Source organism: Protopterus annectens, chromosome 9.part0 (genome assembly GCF_019279795.1).
Source record: "Protopterus annectens isolate FY-2018-M chromosome 9.part0, PAN1.0, whole genome shotgun sequence".
Taxonomy (NCBI): Eukaryota; Metazoa; Chordata; order Ceratodontiformes; family Protopteridae; genus Protopterus; species Protopterus annectens.
The window spans coordinates 883,469,137-883,488,540 of record NC_056743.1 but is presented as its reverse complement, the minus strand read 5'-3'; the positions used below and the strand labels follow the sequence as shown (position 1 = coordinate 883,488,540).

At 38.3% G+C, this 19,404-nt stretch overlaps 1 protein-coding gene across 1 annotated transcript in view; it reads left to right on the top strand.

Moving 5' to 3' along the window:
* GLI1 (GLI family zinc finger 1) overlaps positions 1-19,404 on the top strand; it is a 143,600-nt gene that overhangs the window by 112,463 nt on the left and 11,733 nt on the right. The window contains exons 7-10 of the mRNA XM_044083618.1: positions 3,646-3,786; positions 5,684-5,833; positions 12,477-12,641; positions 18,703-18,966. Coding sequence (XP_043939553.1) covers positions 3,646-3,786; positions 5,684-5,833; positions 12,477-12,641; positions 18,703-18,966 — 720 coding nt within the window. The remainder of the gene's footprint in view (positions 1-3,645; positions 3,787-5,683; positions 5,834-12,476; positions 12,642-18,702; positions 18,967-19,404) is intronic.

Sequence of the window (19,404 nt, the reverse complement as noted above, 5' to 3'; positions counted from 1 at the left end):
GTTGAGTACATGCATAAAGGCAAAAAAAAACCCACTGTAATTTTAAAAGTTATCAGTAATTCCCTACATCTGCAAATGCCCATTTTAATGAGTATTATTTGTTTAAACACATGTTTATGTAGTCTCCAAAACAATAAAATAATTGCTTATTCTGTTGCTTCTATAAATGGTTTGCTTTAAGCTAAGATAAACATCATAATATAATTTGGCTAAAACTGCTCCCAAAGAATTATCAGGTTTTCATTCCTCCTCAGGTTTTTTGACCATATTTCACTGCATTGAGTAGCTACACATTTAATAACTTTATAATGCAGATTGTACCAATGCATTAGAATATCACTGACATGTTAAAGGCAAGTACCTAATCCAGCAGTAATACTACACTTATGTCACTGACTAACCTACATGGTAGCTTGGTTTACTATCATATTACCATAATGAACAACGACGAATCGCAGTAATGTTGAACCAAAACCGCAAAATTTAAAATATAGAAAAAACCTTGAAGTGTAGTGACTGCAATTGTCGATTTCAACATTTTCGAACAGTCACCACACTTCCAGTAACAGCAATACCATCCATTGCACAGTAAAGAACATTTTTGCAGCCCCCCCCCACAACCCTATTTATATATACAAACTCCGAGATCGCACTACAGTGAGGGAAAGGGTACATTTCCCAATCCCCACTATAGTGCGATCTGCACCACATTGTCGAACCTTACAAGGTTCGACATTCTGGCATTCGTGTTTATGTAGTGCAAAATGGCACTTTCGCCCAACTGTAAATCGCACAAGTTGTGATTGAAAAAATGATGTACAATCTGGTAGCTTTACTGTTTTTCTTTTTTTTTTTTGCTTGCTTATTTTTCAAATTAAATAAATAGATAATATACAGAATTAATTTAATATCTAAATAGAGTAGGCAAAAATATTGGCTACATTTTGTGCAATATACAAGATTTAGTGAGTAAATTACAAGGTCAGGTAGAGAACCTAGTACATTGTCTACATAAGTAAAGTCAATAAATAAATGCTGGCTGCAGTGCAACTTTTTTTTCATGAGAAGTTGGACGGCACAGTAGTAGTGTTGTCACCTCACAGCAAGAGGTTCTCCCGTTCAATTCTCGGCTGGAGTGCCTTCTGTGCAGAGTCTGCATGTTCTCCCTGTGTTCATGTGGATTTTCTCTGGGTACTCCAGTTTCCTCCCACATTACAAAGACATGCGTCTGGAGCATTTCTCCCTGGACCTCTGCTGAAAATGCCTTCATTTCAAGTCAAACTTTCCTGGTAAACAAGTGTTAAATAAATAATAAGTAAATAAAAGTTGTGTATATATTAGGAGGAGGTACAGGCAATGTTCCACAGTAGTGGGAGATAAGAGAGGGCAAAGCCACCAAATAAAAACAAAAAAGTCAGCATTTCATATTCTGATTTGCCTGTGCTAGTAAATACTGTGCTGTTGTTTATAAATAAGTTATATAAAATATATAAAGCTGAGACATACATAAATATGAAGAGGTGATAGTGAGTAGGGTAAAGGCTGTATTCACACAGTAAAACTCCAGAGTGCCCCTACTAAGGACAACTAAAAAGTAAATAAATAATGGCCTGTGCTTAAAGTAAGTGCAGAGTAGCTGTATATAGATCATGTGAAGATGACAGAAGAAGGAACACTGCTTACAGAGGAAACTAATCTGTGCATAATTAAAAAAGCTGAAATGTAAACTTCAAACCAGTTGTTAGACAATGAGTTTCAGACAGGAGAGGACTTTGCTGCTATGAAATTTAGCAGTGAAGAACCAGTGGGTATGTGTGGAAGCAGGTTTATAATAAAAAAGCATGTGAGTCAAGTAATGTAAGTAGGACTGAACTGAAGAGAGCCTTTGGTTAATAATGCTTTCTAGCTGTTAACTGCATTTCAGAACTGAGACAGGACTACCATCAGATGATAAGGACTTATGTTCCTTTTACTTAATTTGATATGTTGCAGTTGTGTTCTTGTTGTTGTTGTGTCTTTCGGCTTTTCCCGGTTAGGGGTCACCACAGCGGAACTCCAGTCCGCTAATGATTGGTAGTTGATTTTTACATGCCGAGTTACCAGCCCTGACGCACAACCTTCAACGAAGGTACGCCCATTCACGCATGTTTCCACACAGAAGACGCTCTAGCTGAGAATTGAACCGGACAGCGTCTTACTACATATCTGAAAGAAATGCAGAAATGTGACATCTGACACCAGATAAGAACTTCTTAACCGAAGCTCCTCTTTTCCTGTCAATGGTATAGTCCAGTTGTTTCTGGTTCCTCATAACAACTGCTTTATTGCCTGTACCACCCCCCCTTTAAGTTGTCTTACCACATTTGACACCACTGCTTCCTCAAAAAGTTACACTGAACCCCTACCTTCTCTATAATAAAAATAAACTCTTTGGAACTTCACTTAGTCATCTAGTGTGTATCTTTGCATTATGTTGGCTTATTTTAGCATTTATGTTATTGAAAGCTAACACTGTCAGTAATGTCAATGTTGTCTTGGTTTCAAAGCCTTTAACACTCAGCTCCTCCATAATCATTTGTTTATGCTTGCATTCAGCACATACTAAAAATAAAAACAAACACAATAAATACCATTAAGCTATATTTCTTTATGTTAAACAGTAGGGAATATATTTCAGTTTACTGCAATGTTAACGCTGCCTGCTGGGAAGAGCTTAGGACTGCCTTTCTACAAAATTGGGCAGTAATCCCACTGCTATCTCTAGAAAGCAGAACTTTATCAGATTAGCTAAGGTATGTTTTGCACTCATCAAAGATTTTTGACATTTCATTTTTATAAAACATTTTTATCCATAACTTTAAGAACTTCCCAATATACAGAATACTAGTTGGCAATACAGTATACCATGCTACAGTAAAATTATTAATACTGCAAACCAGAAGGTCTAGGTTTGAAGCTTGATAGCTTTCACATATAAAGGCAGTGATCAACTCATATGAATTTTTACTTTTCCTAGACCACATCTAAATTAGCCTGTTTGGAGCTATACTTCTTGTGGATGTAACATTTTTCTGTATTCTCACAGTCTTGGGACAGCATGTACATTTTAAAGTTTTTTCCACATTTCTTGAATGGATAAAAAACGCTGTTGCTTTAAGATCACTAGGTGCTTTCTAATACTTGTCTTAAGAGAAGCACCCCTCCAAACCTCAAGTTATTTTACTGAGCCCTATCAAAGCTGTCACTAACCTTTATTTAACTGAATGTATGGGTACATGTTTGACACAGTTCTTTTCCATAAATAGAGTGATCTTGTCCAGATACATCCCATTTTTCTGTCAGCCTTGCATGGACCAGTCAATCATTCCTTTTTAAATTATTTATTTTATTTTAATTAAATTAGTTTAATGGGATAGAACAATGATCAGCTATAGGCTCATCTTGGTTTTAGCTATAAACTGACTGTCATTCTTCATAGTAACATGCCACCTTTGACTTTTCACCTGTATAACTGGGAATGTACAGAACGTCACTGTTATCACTGGCATCTCCCTACTTCTAGATAACTTGTCCAGTGATTCATATTTTCTTCATTTCTTTCCAATTCACTACTTCACTGAACTTTTTTCTTATTTTGTATTACAGGATCCATTGCATGGAATTCTAGATGGACGTGATGATCTGGAAAAAGATGATGGGAAGCAGGAAGCAGAGGTGGTTTACGAAACAAACTGCCATTGGGAGGGTTGCAGTAAGGAGTTTGATACCCAAGATCAACTAGTACATGTAAGTGATGAAGAAACATGCTGAAATTATAATGAAAATGAGTGACAGAGATAACAAAGCATTTATCTACCAGTGAACTGCTAATTTTAGAAGCATCTGTCACTTAACTGTATGTAATCTTAGAGTCTTGTCCATAAAAATGTTGGTTGAGGCAACAGTTTACACAGACTCTTTACTAATTGGTTGTGGAGGGTCAATGTTGGTTAACAAAGGGGAGCAATCTTTTACACAATTCCTAGATTTAAAGAGTAATAAATAAATAACATTATGATTCTTCACAGTTCAGCATTGATGAAAACATAGCAGAAAGAATTGTGATGCTGCTATGTGAAGTTTTGTGCAGGTTGTAGAGTAACTGCGTTGCATACGTAAGACAAAACTAGCTCAAAGGTAGACCTTTTGTCGACAATCAGCGCCATTCATCTGTGCACAAGATTGGGCACAGAGCCAGAGATGGTTTAAGAAAATGTGAGCACCTGGTGGGTGGCCATTCTTCTTGTTTATGGCAGTGTTAGTTATGGACTCCTCAGCATCTGTCCACCCTGTGGCTGCGACTATGGCAATAAAGGCTGAAGACAGGAGGATGCTGTCTTCAGACTGACTCTCTGCTCTGACTGGCAAATTTAGACCTCCACTTTGTGACTTACACTGCTGATCAGACTTGGTAAGTCTAGCCTGGTGCCAGTCGTAGAGTTACACAGTAGTTTGGCTTCCACTGGGGACACAGGCATGATGTTGCTGTAAGAGATGGCCCCAGCTGCAGAAAGTATTCATAACAAGCAAACACAAATTACATACATGATGCAGTGTTGTAGTGATTTACTGTTATAATATGGTAGGGACTGTCTTATATCCTAATAGACCAGGACCATTATAATAAACAGTGACTATTATTGTATATATGGACACTATAACAAATCCATTCTACTCATCTTCCCTGCCTTCTTAATGAAATGATTTTCTCTGTAAACAAATCTATGTTTGCATGTGACTTAGTAGAACTGCCTTATACCCATCTCATATATCCTTAAAATAATATTTCACTACTACTGCAATTTAACTGCCTTCCACTATCCTTTACGTTGTTTTCTTCTCCCTATTCATCGTAATTTCTGATAAATGTTCTAACTTTATTGACTCTCCTGACATGAATGAAAGTGATTTCTTCTGTTTGCATATATTCAGGTGTTATGTTGAGTAGTACGCCAACCTTTATACTGCTTTACACTGCTATAGAGAATGCCTTATTTTGCAGTATTTTTGCCACTGCATAAATACAAATAATTAATTGCAATGTAACATATGTACAGCTCCTGTTATATACAGAGTTCTGTCTATCTGTGTTGCTCATATCTGTCTATGCAATTTTGCTTGTTATTGTTATGGTTAAATGATCTCACAGTTCTTACAGTACATTTCATTTTAGGATGTCTGGTTCATGGTTTTCATATTAAAATTATGGCACAGGCTATAACATGGAAAGTTATTAACAGTTTGGCCACAGCTAAATTCTTATTCTAGGGTACCTGTGAGGCATTACCTAGTGAGTGCGTTCCAGTCATTGCACTCTTCGCTCCAGAAGGTTAGCTTTCTAGACAGTATATGAAGGCTGGAATTCAGCTAGACTACCAACATTGTTAATAATAGCAGATCTTAAGGCAGACATGTTGAACATTTTCCATACTTTATTTATACTAACAAATACTTTTCAACCTGCCTCCAGCTGAAAGGATATCCACCTCAAATGTCTTTGCACTCAGGTGGTATGATTTGTAATGAGAAAGATATTACTGATGGCATGGCTGAGATTTCTTTCATAGCTCAGCTTTTCTTTTCCAGAAGCTTTCATTTGCATGTACTGCCGCAACATTTATACCAGTTTGCATCTCTTTTACAGCATATCAACAATGAGCACATACATGGGGAGAAGAAGGAATTTGTGTGCCACTGGCAGGATTGTTCCCGTGAGCAGAGACCCTTCAAGGCCCAGTACATGTTGGTGGTCCATATGAGAAGGCATACTGGCGAGAAGCCTCACAAATGTACAGTAAGTATGAGACATAAAAAAAAAAAAAAAACTTGTCAGGAAGGGGCAGTTTTGTAAGTTCCAGAATAGGGATGTGGAACAGCATAACTGTTAACAGCATGTTAGCAAATGCAGAAAGTACAGAAATGTTGGGTATTAGTCCAGTCATTGCCAAGTTAATACTCGCTGGTCATGAATGTATTACTTAACTTAACTGTGCTTCTTGAATACACAGTAGTATATACTGTAGCCCAGTATGTTCTTCATGGATAAAATTCAAATACAAAATAAAGAAAATGAGATCATCGTTTCAGCGTTGTCTTACTGGTGCTGCAGTGTCGCTTGTCACTTTTCAGACAGTACATATTATATGGTTCTGGACATTTGATAATATGCACCTCTCCTTTGCAGGAAAAGAATTCAGTAGTATGTATTTAGAAAATATTACAGTAACCATGCCAAGGGAAAGGCCCCAGGTTCCTTCCACAGAGGTTGCAGGAAATTAAGCATTTCTGTTGTACATAACAGCTTATGCTATTCATGTGTCTTCTTAGGCATTGTTCTGGAAAACACTGTCATAATTTTTGGTGAATTTTCCAGTGACAGCATAAGGATGCACATTTTACAGATAGCAGTGGAAGACAGAAATAAAGACTTCAGCAGTCAGTGGATGTGTGGATCAGTGTGGCACTATGGCAGTAACACCTGCTACTGTTAGAAGCTGAAAGAGATTAGCAAGTCAATGAAATAACTAACAACAGCCAGACATATAACAAGCATTCAGTTTTATTATGAGGGCCGCTATACCTCTGAAATCTACAAGAAACAGGGCATTGTGGGAAAGCAGTTACTCTAGTCACAGGAAATGATGAGCAGTAGTAGTTTGTGTTACACCTACTAAAGAAACACTGAAGCATAGTAAGTTCATAGCTGCTTAGCAAGCTATTGATCTGTGATGATTTTAAAAGCCTTGTATTCCCAAGTCATTTTTATTTATATTTTGTGTATAAATAATCAAGAGATAGGTAGAACAAGGATATGTTGGGACACTTACATGTTGCCCCGATCCTTGAGATACAAGAGTGCTAAAGCAGTGACAAATTTAATGTTAGCCAACCTTTTCCCCAAATTACATTTAAACAGAGTAAGATAAGTACTTTGCTTTACATGAAGTAGGAGACGGTTCTGTAGAAGTGGAATTCTGTGTGATAAATACCAATAAAACTACAACAAACACCTTCCCCCAAATTAACAATGATGACATGATACACAAATCAAGGGTAGGAGTCAAATCCACAGATATCAGCACATGCAGTCTGAAAGGTTATTCCTTAATGTGTTGAGCTACTTGATAGTTATTTATGCATCTGAAATTCCTCTTAAAATGCACTGAAAGTGAACAGTACCCTGCACTTGATCGAGTTTTAAACTCATCAAGTTCAATTCCCTGATGAAATGCTTCACAACTGCGCTTCCACCAAGGAAATCTGCACAGGAACAGCTTCTGTTTGCTTGTTGGCAGTGCAGCAACCTGAGTGAGTTTTTCTCTTTTCTCTGTCATTGTGCAACAATTAATACACATAAGTAAAGAGGGGCTTGCCTCCCGACAAAAGTAAATAGGTGTATACTGGACTGATGACCACAAGGGCCCTTATAAGCCTAGCTATGCAACCCAAGTGTGACCCATAGATTTCATTTATGTAGGTGATAGAACCAGGTGAATTTTCAATTACCTATCCATTGGTCCAAGTTGTGTTTAAATAGAGTGAGGGAGGAATTCTGCTTCACATGGAGAGGGAGCCTGTTTCAGAGAATGGGAATTCTCTGAGAAACACATCTGTCTCTCCAACGAGTTATATTTATGATGTAAGCAAAATGTAGGTATTTTGGTCTAGTAGTTCTGATGCTGTTTGTTTTGCAGCTGTGCACGTTTAATGAAAACAGGGTCCAGGGCTGCCTTGTACACCAGGCAAAGAGTACATGTAAGTAACCTGTATGATACAGAGTAAAGAGACAGGGCTTTGAGGGGATCAGATTAGGACATTTTAGTCACTTCCTGTATTCTTTTTGTAAGGAACCTTTGTGGACATTCCAGTTACTTCATGTGTCTGGTCAGGTGCATACCAAAGCGGACTTTATACTCTATGGTATGTACCTGCCAGACTCATACCAAAGGGATACAATGAACTCTCTAGACCAAGATGCCGTGCCCTTTCTTATAAGTTAAGCAACATAGAAGGATTTTCTTACTACCTTGGACATATGGTGATTGAAGGCTAGTTTACTATCTACATGACTTCCTATAGCCCTGGCTAGTGAATCAACTTTTAGGGGTGTTTTATTGACGATGTAGTTACCCAGGATGGCTGTCTTGCCAAGAGATACTATATTTCACTTCTTAGCATTGAGTTTTAAGCCACGGCTTTGGTACCAAGCATTTATCTATGGTTGATCTTCCTGAAGGGTGTTCTCATCTTGGGGGATTCAGTGACTGCTCCCACTTTGCAGTCATCCATGAACTTGGTCAGCCAGAGGCTGGGGTGTTGTTGAGCTGAAGCCTTGACTGACATGTCTTGTCTGTGTAGCGCACCCACAGGTGTCACTGAAGAGATATGGGTTCCTTCCTACCTGACTCTGGTGACACCCCTATAGGCCCAACACACCAAGGTGGCAAGAGGGACAGATTTTATTCTAGGTGACACATCTAGTTTAAAAAGGCAATAGCACAACCATAAACAAATTATTTCAACAGTGCACCAGTTAGCAATAAAGCAAGGTGAGATATGCATGCAATAAAAACATACATTCACCCTCTTCCCCAGAACTCAACAGAAGAAAGTCTTGACATTCAAACATGCACAAAGAAGGTGATATCAATGAACAGTAAAGCTTTATAATGCAGCAATACAAACATGGGAAAAAATGCAATGTCATTAATCAATAAAAGAGTTATAATACAACAGTAGTTTCTCTCCCCTATTACAAGGGTTAGAGTGGAAAGGAGATCCAGGATGCTGTCTTGTGATGTTAGATTTTATGGAGCTCTTTGTAACTAGGCACTCAGCTGGCTCCTTCACTGAGGCCCTTTGAAGTTTCCCTGCATTGCACAAGCCGATAATAGTTTGTTCACTCTTTTCAAGTTTTCTGCCTTAGGACACTGTCACTTTATATGCCCTGTATCTCCACAGTGAAAACAAAATCCAGTAGGAACTCTGAGCATTGGCTGATTTGGTTCTTCCCTTTCGTGGAGGTTTTAGCTGATGTATTCCTCCCTTCAGCTAAAGTTACCATGGCTTTCTGCAGTTCTGCAACTGTCTCGGTGACTTGAGCTATGACGTCGGTCAGGTAAGACACCTGCATCTGCAACTGTGACACCTCTACATTGCAGATACTCTGGGCCACGACTCCTGTTTGAGTAGTGAGCACAGCTATAGGCTCCTGCTGGTGTTCACTCACTGTTTTACTTGCTGTTGAACACTAAGATTTGGCTTCCAACAGGGCTTCCTCTTCCCTCACCTCTTTTACCAACTGAGAATAAGTTACAGTCTCTTCCCTATTTCTCATCCTCATTTTCCACACAATGGGGTCCATAGCTTGAGCTCCCTGTAAAACTGTCCAATCCATACTTGGTCAGCTACTTTCAGATCCACCTCCTTCTTTAGGATGATCTGGTGGAGCATTTTATCTAATCGCTTAATGTAATCAGGTAGTTTCTCACCAACATCTTGGTATGCATGTTCAAATTGATACAGTAGGTCAGCAGCCCTCTCGGTCCTTCCAAACACATCCTGCAGTACTCCAAAATAGTCCTTGGCCATGCAATCTTGCTTACCCATCCTTAGGTTGTGTATGGTGTCCGCAGCTAATCCCTTTAGACTTTCAGCTATCCACTGCTTCTTCTGAGATTCTGGGATATCCCACTCCTCTAGGGCTTGTGAGGCCTGATCCATCCAGGATTCAAAATCTTCCTCTTCCTGAGGTGTAGGTTGTTTGCCAGAAAAGAAACACAATTTGAGGTAGCCAAACCCAGTGAATGGCTGTGTAGGCTTTAAGCATTTTTCTATAATACTTCCCAAAGCATTCAATACTTCAGGCCCTATAGTATTTATGGGCTGTGAAACTGCAGCTTCAGGGTTCATGTTTCTGCTGGATTTGCTTTCCACATGTACAGGGGAATAGGGTGGAGTCCAAGGCAGTACAGGCAGCCCAGAAGAGCCCCCAAATGTAGCGCACCCACAGGTGTAGCTGAAGAGATATAGGTTTCTTCCTATCTGACTCTGGTGACACCCCTATAGGCACAACACACCAAGGTGGCAAGAGGGACAAATTTTATTCTAGGTGACACATCTAGTTTAAAAAGGCAAAGGAACAACCTTAAACAAATTATTTAAACAGTGCACCAGTTAGCAATAAAGCAAGGTGAGATATGCATGCAATAAAAACATACATTCACCCTCTTCCCCAGAACTCAAAAGAAGAAAGTCACTCTTGACATTCAAACATGCACAAAGAAGGCAATATCAATGAGCAGTAAACTTTATAATGCAGCAATATAAACACGGGAAAAAATGCAATGTCATTAATCAATAAAAGAGTCATAATACAACAATACAGATATGAGAAAATGTAATGGCATTGAGCATCAAAATTCTTGAAGACAGCAGTACTAACATGAGCAAAATGCAATGTCATTAAACAATGAAGATTGATAATGCAACAATACAAATATGAGAAAATGCAATGTCATTCAGCAGTACTAACACCCTCTACCCCCTTAATCAATTCTAAACAGACCAGCTATGAAACACTCTATTATACCCTGTTCACTGGACAGTGACTATTTACAGTCTTGCTGCCGGCATGATGGGGGCCAAGTTGGAGCTCATATGGATCCCAGTTATTTGTAATCCACAAAGCATTTGGGGGGGGACCACAATCTTATGAAAGTATAAAAATGATGGCCAGTGTCTCTCACCACTCCGTCGAGAATATCCTAGTGACCAGGTGCCATGGTTCCTCTGATGAGAAAAGTAGAAAATCATCTACCAGAACTCTGGTATCATGTATGGCTTCTTGGTACTAGGCCCAAGGGAACTCCTTTGCTTGCTGAATCATAGCAGGTGTGGAGCTACTGGTTTCAGACTTCTCTCCTGATTCCACAAAATACCATCATCCAGGATTTCAGCTAGAGACAGACACAATCTGCTACTTCACTTTCGTGTCCCAAAGCACTAGAAAAGAAAATTCAGTCATGCTGCAAGACTCTTTTCCCTTCAGCTACGTGTTTCAGTCTTCCCTCCTTCAGCTAGTGTTCCAGTCCCCTTTCACTTTCGAAATTGTCGTTTATATTCCTGAAAAGGAGCTCCACCTTGTGTTGTAATGCAAAACTACAGTCTATTACTTCTACATGAAATACAGTGGGAGCTACATCTGGTTGATTCCTCAGGAAATTTAAACTCAACAAATTCTAGGGGATGTAAACATGAATGTCAGTAATTTATTTTGGTGTATGGAATTCAAACCAACTTGTATCACCATTTTCAGTCCAGCTATAGCCTCTGCTAAATTTTGGGGGAAGGGATTAAAGCATACTAAGCTGAATGCTATTTTCTGAAGTAATGGGAGTATAAGGAAGGTAATTTCAATGGGGTTACATGTTGCATAACCACATTTTCAGTATCATCTGTCCTTACAAATGCTTAAGTTGCCTACTTTGAAGGAGGGTAGTAGAGCTAACAGATGAAATTATGTATTTTATTTATTTCATTTCCTAAATTGTTAACATACAAGCAACATTCAGTGCAACCCCCTTGCAGCCAGTAAACATGACAGAAGCTATGATGGGTGCAAATAGCATCCAGGAGAATCAGCACTCTCGGTACCATAAATGTTTACATATATGTCTGGTTGAGTCTTCTAAATGAGCCTGAAGATCATATGACTGGAAGTTAATGTACTAGAAATGGAAAACTGGTTAAAATGCAAAAGGTGTACAAACAGGGCAAGCCTTTGACTACTTCATGTATAGGCAGAACCTCCAATTCACACTTAATTTTGTGTTATACATCTAGGACCATACCACTATAAATTAGTATACTGAAGTACCATTCAAAATACTGGCTCTCTTTTCAGCATTTTAATTAACAGGTGATGTCCAGCAAACTGTATTTTCAGTCTAACGAATTTATTAAAATCTTGTTCAGTCATATTGTCTTCAGTTACTTTAACTAATCCTTGTCTGGTTAAAATGAGAGCATGAAAAGGGTCCAAACACATTCATATCAGATAAAGGCGTGACAAAGAATGAGTATTCATGTGTCCAGGGGTTCTTTTCGAATGGTGTTTGATTCACCAACCCTTTTGAGGATGCTTGAATTTATCAGTATTGTCAAGTCCCTGAAAAGTTAATGTATGACCTAGAATTCAAAGTCTGACTTTCCGATTTAAAGTTCATTGTCTTCAGAAATTTCACTACTATTTCAGTTCTGTATTTCATAGGTACTGTCCCACTTTTTTAATTAAAACACTCAGATTTTGTTGAGGACACAAGTCTAGAGTACTGGGGTATTTAGATGTTTTTTGTTAAAAAAGCCTAAGATGTTAGCTGTTAAAAGTATCACTACACTGATGTGTTTACATTTAAGTTTGTTTTGCTGTCTTTCAGTTTGAAGGTTGTAATAAGGCCTACTCCAGGCTTGAGAACTTGAAAACCCACTTGAGGTCTCACACTGGGGAGAAACCATATGTCTGTGAACATGAGGGTTGCAACAAGGCCTTTTCTAATGCATCAGATCGGGCTAAACATCAGAACAGAACACATTCCAATGAAGTAAGTACCTTAATCACCATGTTGCAAAATTTGCAAATGATATTTAACTACAGACTGTAATGCATACTCATAGTTTCTTTTCTTAAAAAAAAAAAAAAAAGGTTTGCGAATCACCTAATGCATAGCTATTATGTTGAAGAGGAGAGGATGAATATTTTTTCCAGAAAATGGCACTGCTGCATGACTTAAGTCTTCATGGAGGCATGCTTTATTAACACATCTTACATTTAGCATAATCAGCCTTGTAGCATATAATAACAGTGCTGTGTATTTTATGTTGCACATTGATTTTGTTCCAGAGAATGCATTTTATATGCTTTTTTTCTTGTCTTCACATCTGCTATGTGGCAGATTTCCCTAACCTTCACTGGGAACTTGCATTCATCGTAGTGTCTTACTCGGTAGTTGATTTGGGAACAGGGCCAAGATTCAAGCAATGAAGAGGCAGTGATCCAGGCAATCATGAAGGAGCATTTGTAAAAGCCCTAACTTCCACATCTGCACAGTTGCTGCATGTACACATTCATGCATTCTGGGTGTGTCTACACCTGCATGCTGCTCAGCACACTAACCTGCTGATATGACCACAGAGCAGCTGCATTTCCTTTGACAGTAAACTGAGAGGTTTTAGTACAGAAGCAAGCCTGGCTACCTCCCATTCCCCTGAGAATGGGCATTTCCACCTTACCCATTCAGCCTCTCTGGCACTCGGGTCAGTAATAAATCCAAAGCCATCTGGAATGTAACCAGGGCTTTATCACTCTGTCATAGAATCAACACAGAGAATGTATCTATTACATCATGTTACATTACTGATTACATCAGACTGTGTACTTTTGTAACATATCATGCATTCTTTAATGCATTTAGAGAAAAGCATTCAGTTACATATTTTCAGTACTGCAATTTCTTCGTATTACAAGTATCTGTTGTTACCCACCTTTAATACATAGCTCTCAACTAAATCAGTGACAAAGCTGAACAGAATCAGGGACAAATCCAGAAATAATCAATAACAATCAGGGACACTTTTAAACTATTAGTGTTATTAAACTGAGGAGTTCAAAGAATAACAGAATATAAATCAAAATACATTTTTTGAAGTAGAAGAAGTCTATAACTCTAATTATTGTTATGATCTATTATCTGTAATTCACCACCTTTTCTCCAATGTCACCATGTTTAGGAGGGATAAAGCTAAACGTTGAGTCAAAATCAAGGCCATCTCTGAAAATCAAAGCATCTATCATTACTGTGGTGATACTGGGTAACAACTTGCTTGCAGTAAGTTTATGTAGCTTTACAGAAACATTTGCAAGACAGAATTTCGGAAGCATGATGTCAGAAGTTGAAAAACAAATAGTAATTTGAAAAGTCACAAATTCAAATCCACAAGTTTCAGTACTCCTCAACTACACAACACTGTTTGTAACATACTCAATACTAACCCTAACTCTAATGACAAGCATACATGAAACTGCAATGCTACCCCCACCTAACGAAGACCCTAAATGCAGCCCAAAGTTAACTGACTCTTGTATGTAATAGCACACAGATTCAAACATATTAAATTATTTGCATTTGTTTATAGGGTAGTCAGACTGAATCATGCAAAGACTCCTTTAATGAGAATGTCCAGGGGGAAAAAAGTATCACATTAAAACATACAAGAAAGATAAGAACCATTATAAAGTATCCACATAGCAAACATTATGAGCTATCAGGGCTGATTCACAAATGGACTGAAACCAGATATTTGGAGAAAATGGTTGACCGCAAGTTGCAATTCAGTGGAAATATGTACTGCAGATTATTCAGTCGGTTAGTAATAATAAAAAAAAATCAAGAGTTTGACAGAGCTGCCTTTTAGGGAAGGAACTATAAAACAGATACATCACAGTGAATAAGTAACAAGAAATTACAAGTATCCATTTGGAAGTATGTATAAAAGGTAACAGAGCTGTAGCACCTACTATGACATAATATTCAAACACTTGCATTTCAACATCAGCAGCATTCACAAAAGTGTCATTTAAAATAAATGAATCAGAACAATCTCTTTGAAAATCTTATTTTGAATCCAGTGTAGACTACATTTTTAATTTTAAGATTTACTGGCATATTCCAGGTTTATCTTTAGTAAAACTGCTTCATCTGGTTTAAGAGTTAACAAGTGTAACTGAATGCCTGGCTCTGTAACATACAGGCACGAAGCTCCGACTATACCCAGATAAGCTGAGAGTAACCAGTAGCTCAAGTGTTTGAGCAGCTGGGCAGGAGAGGGTGGGAGGGAGTGGTTCATGCCAGCTGACAAATCCTTGGGAATGGGAAATGCTGGTTTCTATCTCTAAAATTGCTCCTGTGCAAGTGGAGGTTTGCACAACAACAATAGCTGTGGGACCATGGTGGTGAGGGCCTGGTGATCCAAGCCTGTGATGGTAGCTCATGTAGATGTGAGTACAGGAGTATGCACATGCTGGAGGAGTGTAGGAGATGCCCCTGCAGTGATGCCGCTGCTTACATCAGGTAGCACTGGGTGGGGCTGATGACCTAACAACAGAAATGAAGTTATCAATGGGAGGGCTTACTGCTGGTAGGCAATCAAGGAGAAAATAGTATTAAAACAAATACTTGAAAGTGCCAGCATAACTGACACTGGCTCGTGTAAATCCTGCAGTAACAGACCATGCAAACCATCCTTTTATTTCAAGGCAATAAACAGTACTATAACTATGCATATGAATAGTTGATATAATCTTAATTATTCTTATAGTATTTCCTGTTATTGCATTTAATTGTCTTTGCCAAATATTAATGATGGATAGTAAAGGGTTCTTTCTTTAAAAAATAAATAATGAAAGCTAATAAATAAGCTGGCACTCCACTAAAAATCATTATCATCCCTTAGTATGGAATCTGCTTGTATTATCTTAAAATGTTTTAGATAAATGCATTGGTAGGGCTGTCCTTGGTAGGACCAAATGCAATGGCAAATTCAATACCCCTACCCCCGTTGTGGTTGTATATATAAGTAAACTTTACTTGTAAGACAGAACCTCTCATCACAATGATAAAATACGTCACCAAGAAACTGAAGGCATCTTTTAAGACCAACAAAGCCTAAGATTAAGGTTAATTATCAGTCCTTCTTCAGCTACTTTAGAAAATGAAGGAGTAACATTGCTCAGAATTTATCTATAATGGCACCTCATATTAAAATCCTAATGACATCACCAACATATTGGCTAAAAACTGTGCTACAAATTTCTCCCCTGCAACCACCATTCTTACCATAATTACCTTTTGTAAACATAAACATACCGGCGTCACTTCCTCTCCCTACTGTTTCCAAGGATTGTATCCTAAAAGTGCTCTACAAGACCAAAAATACTTCTTCAGTGTGTCCTGACAACATTCTGGGTTGTCTTACTAACAGTGTCAAGCTGGTCCCTGCTGATCCCCTCCTTAAAATGTTCAGCCTAAGTCTTGCCATAAGCTGTGTTCTCAGACAGAAGGTACAGGATGTAATTCTCATGTTTGGTCACTGTCTTGTTATTGGCTAGGCACGTAATAGTCTGAAGACTGCTTTCCTAATATTTATATACAAACCTATGAACCTATTAATGTCACATTGCAATAGTAAAATATCTGCATAAGGGTGACCCTATCACTGACCTAAGCAGCTACAGACCCATTAGCCTTACAGTTCTTGTCTGAAAACCATGGAACACATCACTGTTCTCATAAACCAAGTCATTAAAAATGTAATCAGATAAGTCATGCAACAATTCTCATTTGTTAAAGGCACATCATGCCTTCTCATTCTTGTGAATTTCTTTGAAAACTTCATAACGCTGTGGACAGCAGTCACACTGTTCACACTGCTTACCTAGATCTAGCAAAAACATTTGATACTATACCACATGGTGGGATTATAAACAAGCTAAGACTTTAAACATAGATCAACTTCCTATGATCCTGTAACCTTTTTTAAGTGCAACCTGGATAACTGGATGGGGAACAGAAAATACACCCCTGGGATTCCACCTGTGTCCCTGCTGGACAGGGGCATAGGGTGCTGACTTGTTGGAACATGGGCTAAATTCTTGGCTAGGCTTGTAAGGGCCTCAGGGCTAATAGCCTAGTAACTTTCTATGATCCGTATGTGGTAAGATGAATTCAAACTGGCTCAGGGACATGATGCATGTTGCTGGAATTTGTAGCTTAAAAAATAAACTGCAGATGGAAAGCTTAAACCTATAAATAGCACTAATGTAGACATGTATACCCCATTACTAAAAAAAACTAAATTTAACAATTATTTTTATGAAATTATGATCAATATACCCATTTAAATGTTTATATAAGAATTGTACATATCATTATTTGTAGATAGTTAACAATGCATACCCAAGATACTTTTGTAAGCATATATTGACTTTGGCAGTTGATGCAGAGGTTTAAGGCTATGAGTTGTTAATGACCTGCTTCCTGTGGTCTCAGGTTTGATTCCATCAGCCTCTGTTTGCTTAATTGTGCAACTTTGAGCAAGTCATTTAACCAGACAATGTTCCTGGGCTGACCTGAAAAGATCCATGAGGATCAGTGCTCTACCCTGATTAACAAATGCAAGCAAATAAATAAATAGATAAAAGATTTCATGAAGGACTATACTGATTTGTACACTTTTTGGAAGAAAGTGTGTTGGGTGTTGTCCTACTTAATAAGAGACATGTCAATAGTTGTTAATAATCATGTATGAACAATGATCCCATGCATGTAAGGCATGCAAGGGAGGATGTCTGTTTGCAGCCCTGAAATATTTCTAGGGCTTGGTTATCTCTGTATCCCCACCATGAGGTGCTGTTGCAACAGGTACCCTCCTTATTTCTGACTGAGTCATACCTCCCTACAGGGTTATCCCTAGACATAACTTTGTAATGCTCAGGAGGATGCTAACTGAACCAGGGTTGCTTCTTTACTGGTTGGCTGCACCACACACAAGCAGTTTAGTTATTGCATTGGGAGCTTGGCTGTTTGCAATACTGCTGTTCTAAAACAGATTGACAGTAACCAGTACTGTGTTTGTGATGGTGCACAGTTTGTTGTAAAAGTCCCTGTAAGCTCATATATGGCTTTCTTGTCTCCATTCTTCAAAATTTGCCATGAACCTGTACAGCTGCAGCTCAATGGACACATACACACTAGTGTACTGTATCCAGTGACTAGAAAAAAAGACACCTTCAGCCACAGGGAACAAATGTTTGGGTTTGGTGTAATGGTTAAGTTCTTTACCACTTAGATACAAGGTACAGGGTTTGATTCTGGCCATGGTTATTGGCTGGGCTTAGTATGGCCCTTCACGGAAGTTTGCCTTGTATGAACCTATCAGGCTCTATGTCCTCAATGAATGAAAGGTAACAGTCATCAGTGGAATTGGTAAAAATGATGGTTTCTATGTATTCACCTGTTCCAGGTGTTGTCTGTGTTCCACATAGGTCACTTGGTTATCTCCACAACTATGGCCCAGCAATTTACCATTCACACTAGCTTTCTCCCTGTGTATGTTTATTTCATTTATTTCTGTCTTATTTTTCTGTCTTCTACTACCAGGGTGGTCTTAACACAGTGGAGCTACAGCAACAACTATCCAGAAGTTTGTTATGAAATGCCAGAAAAGTCACTTCACTTTCTATAAAGTGTTAGCATGCAACACAGAAAGGAGAGGAAGACAGGCAAATGCAGCTGTAATGCTTTCACTGCAGATTAATGACCCAGGAAGTTTCTAGTAACTATGTAGTTTAGTTATTCATATTCTGACACTAGGAAGTTCATGAAACCACTGGAGTGAAGTTTATCCCATAAACAGGCCTTACCAAAAATGCTGTAGTGTAGAGTAGCAAGGTTGTTGAAAAATACTGGTATAATGAAAGTTTTATGGACTGTACAATTAAAATATTTTAAAAAAGCAGAAATGTCTTGTTAACAGTGCTTAATGTTGCATGTTACACACTGTGTTTGTCTTACTAAGTGTTACCTTGTTTGTGTATTGTATTAACAGAAGCCATATGTGTGTAAGATTGCTGGATGCACGAAACGATATACAGATCCCAGTTCCCTTCGGAAGCACGTAAAAACTGTGCATGGGCCTGAAGCACATGTTACAAAGAAACACAGAGGGGATACTATTATGAGACCACCAATGTCACAGGATGGGATGAGACCATCCATGGGAGCCAGCTGTGATGTGAAACCTGGAAAGGAGAGAGGGCAGTCTGACAGCAACAAAGATGACATCAAGTTACAGATGCCAGATGTTGTTTTGGTAAGCAGCATTACTAATAGTTCACATTCAAAGTTTTTTTTTTTTTTTTTTTTTTATTGGTACCTACACTGGGACCAATTTTCAGTGGAGATCCAGGAGAGAGGCGCTCCAGAGACAAAGTATATTACAGACAAAAAAAAAAAAGATAAGTAAAATAAAAACAATTACAGTAATGTGTAGAAGTTTTGCAAAAAAGTTACAACGGTGGAACAGAGCATAAAATCATTATTGTAGAATGATGTGGAATGCTAATTATGGCAGAACAACTGAGCAATTTGAATATGTAAATTAGATGAAATCAAAACCAACTAATGACCTGTGATCATAATGTTAAGGTTCATGATTGCAGCAAATGGGCATGATTTGTAGGGGAAGAGGACAGTAAGATTAGGAACAACATTCAGTAAGGATAGTTAAATATAAAATTTGCAAATAGCA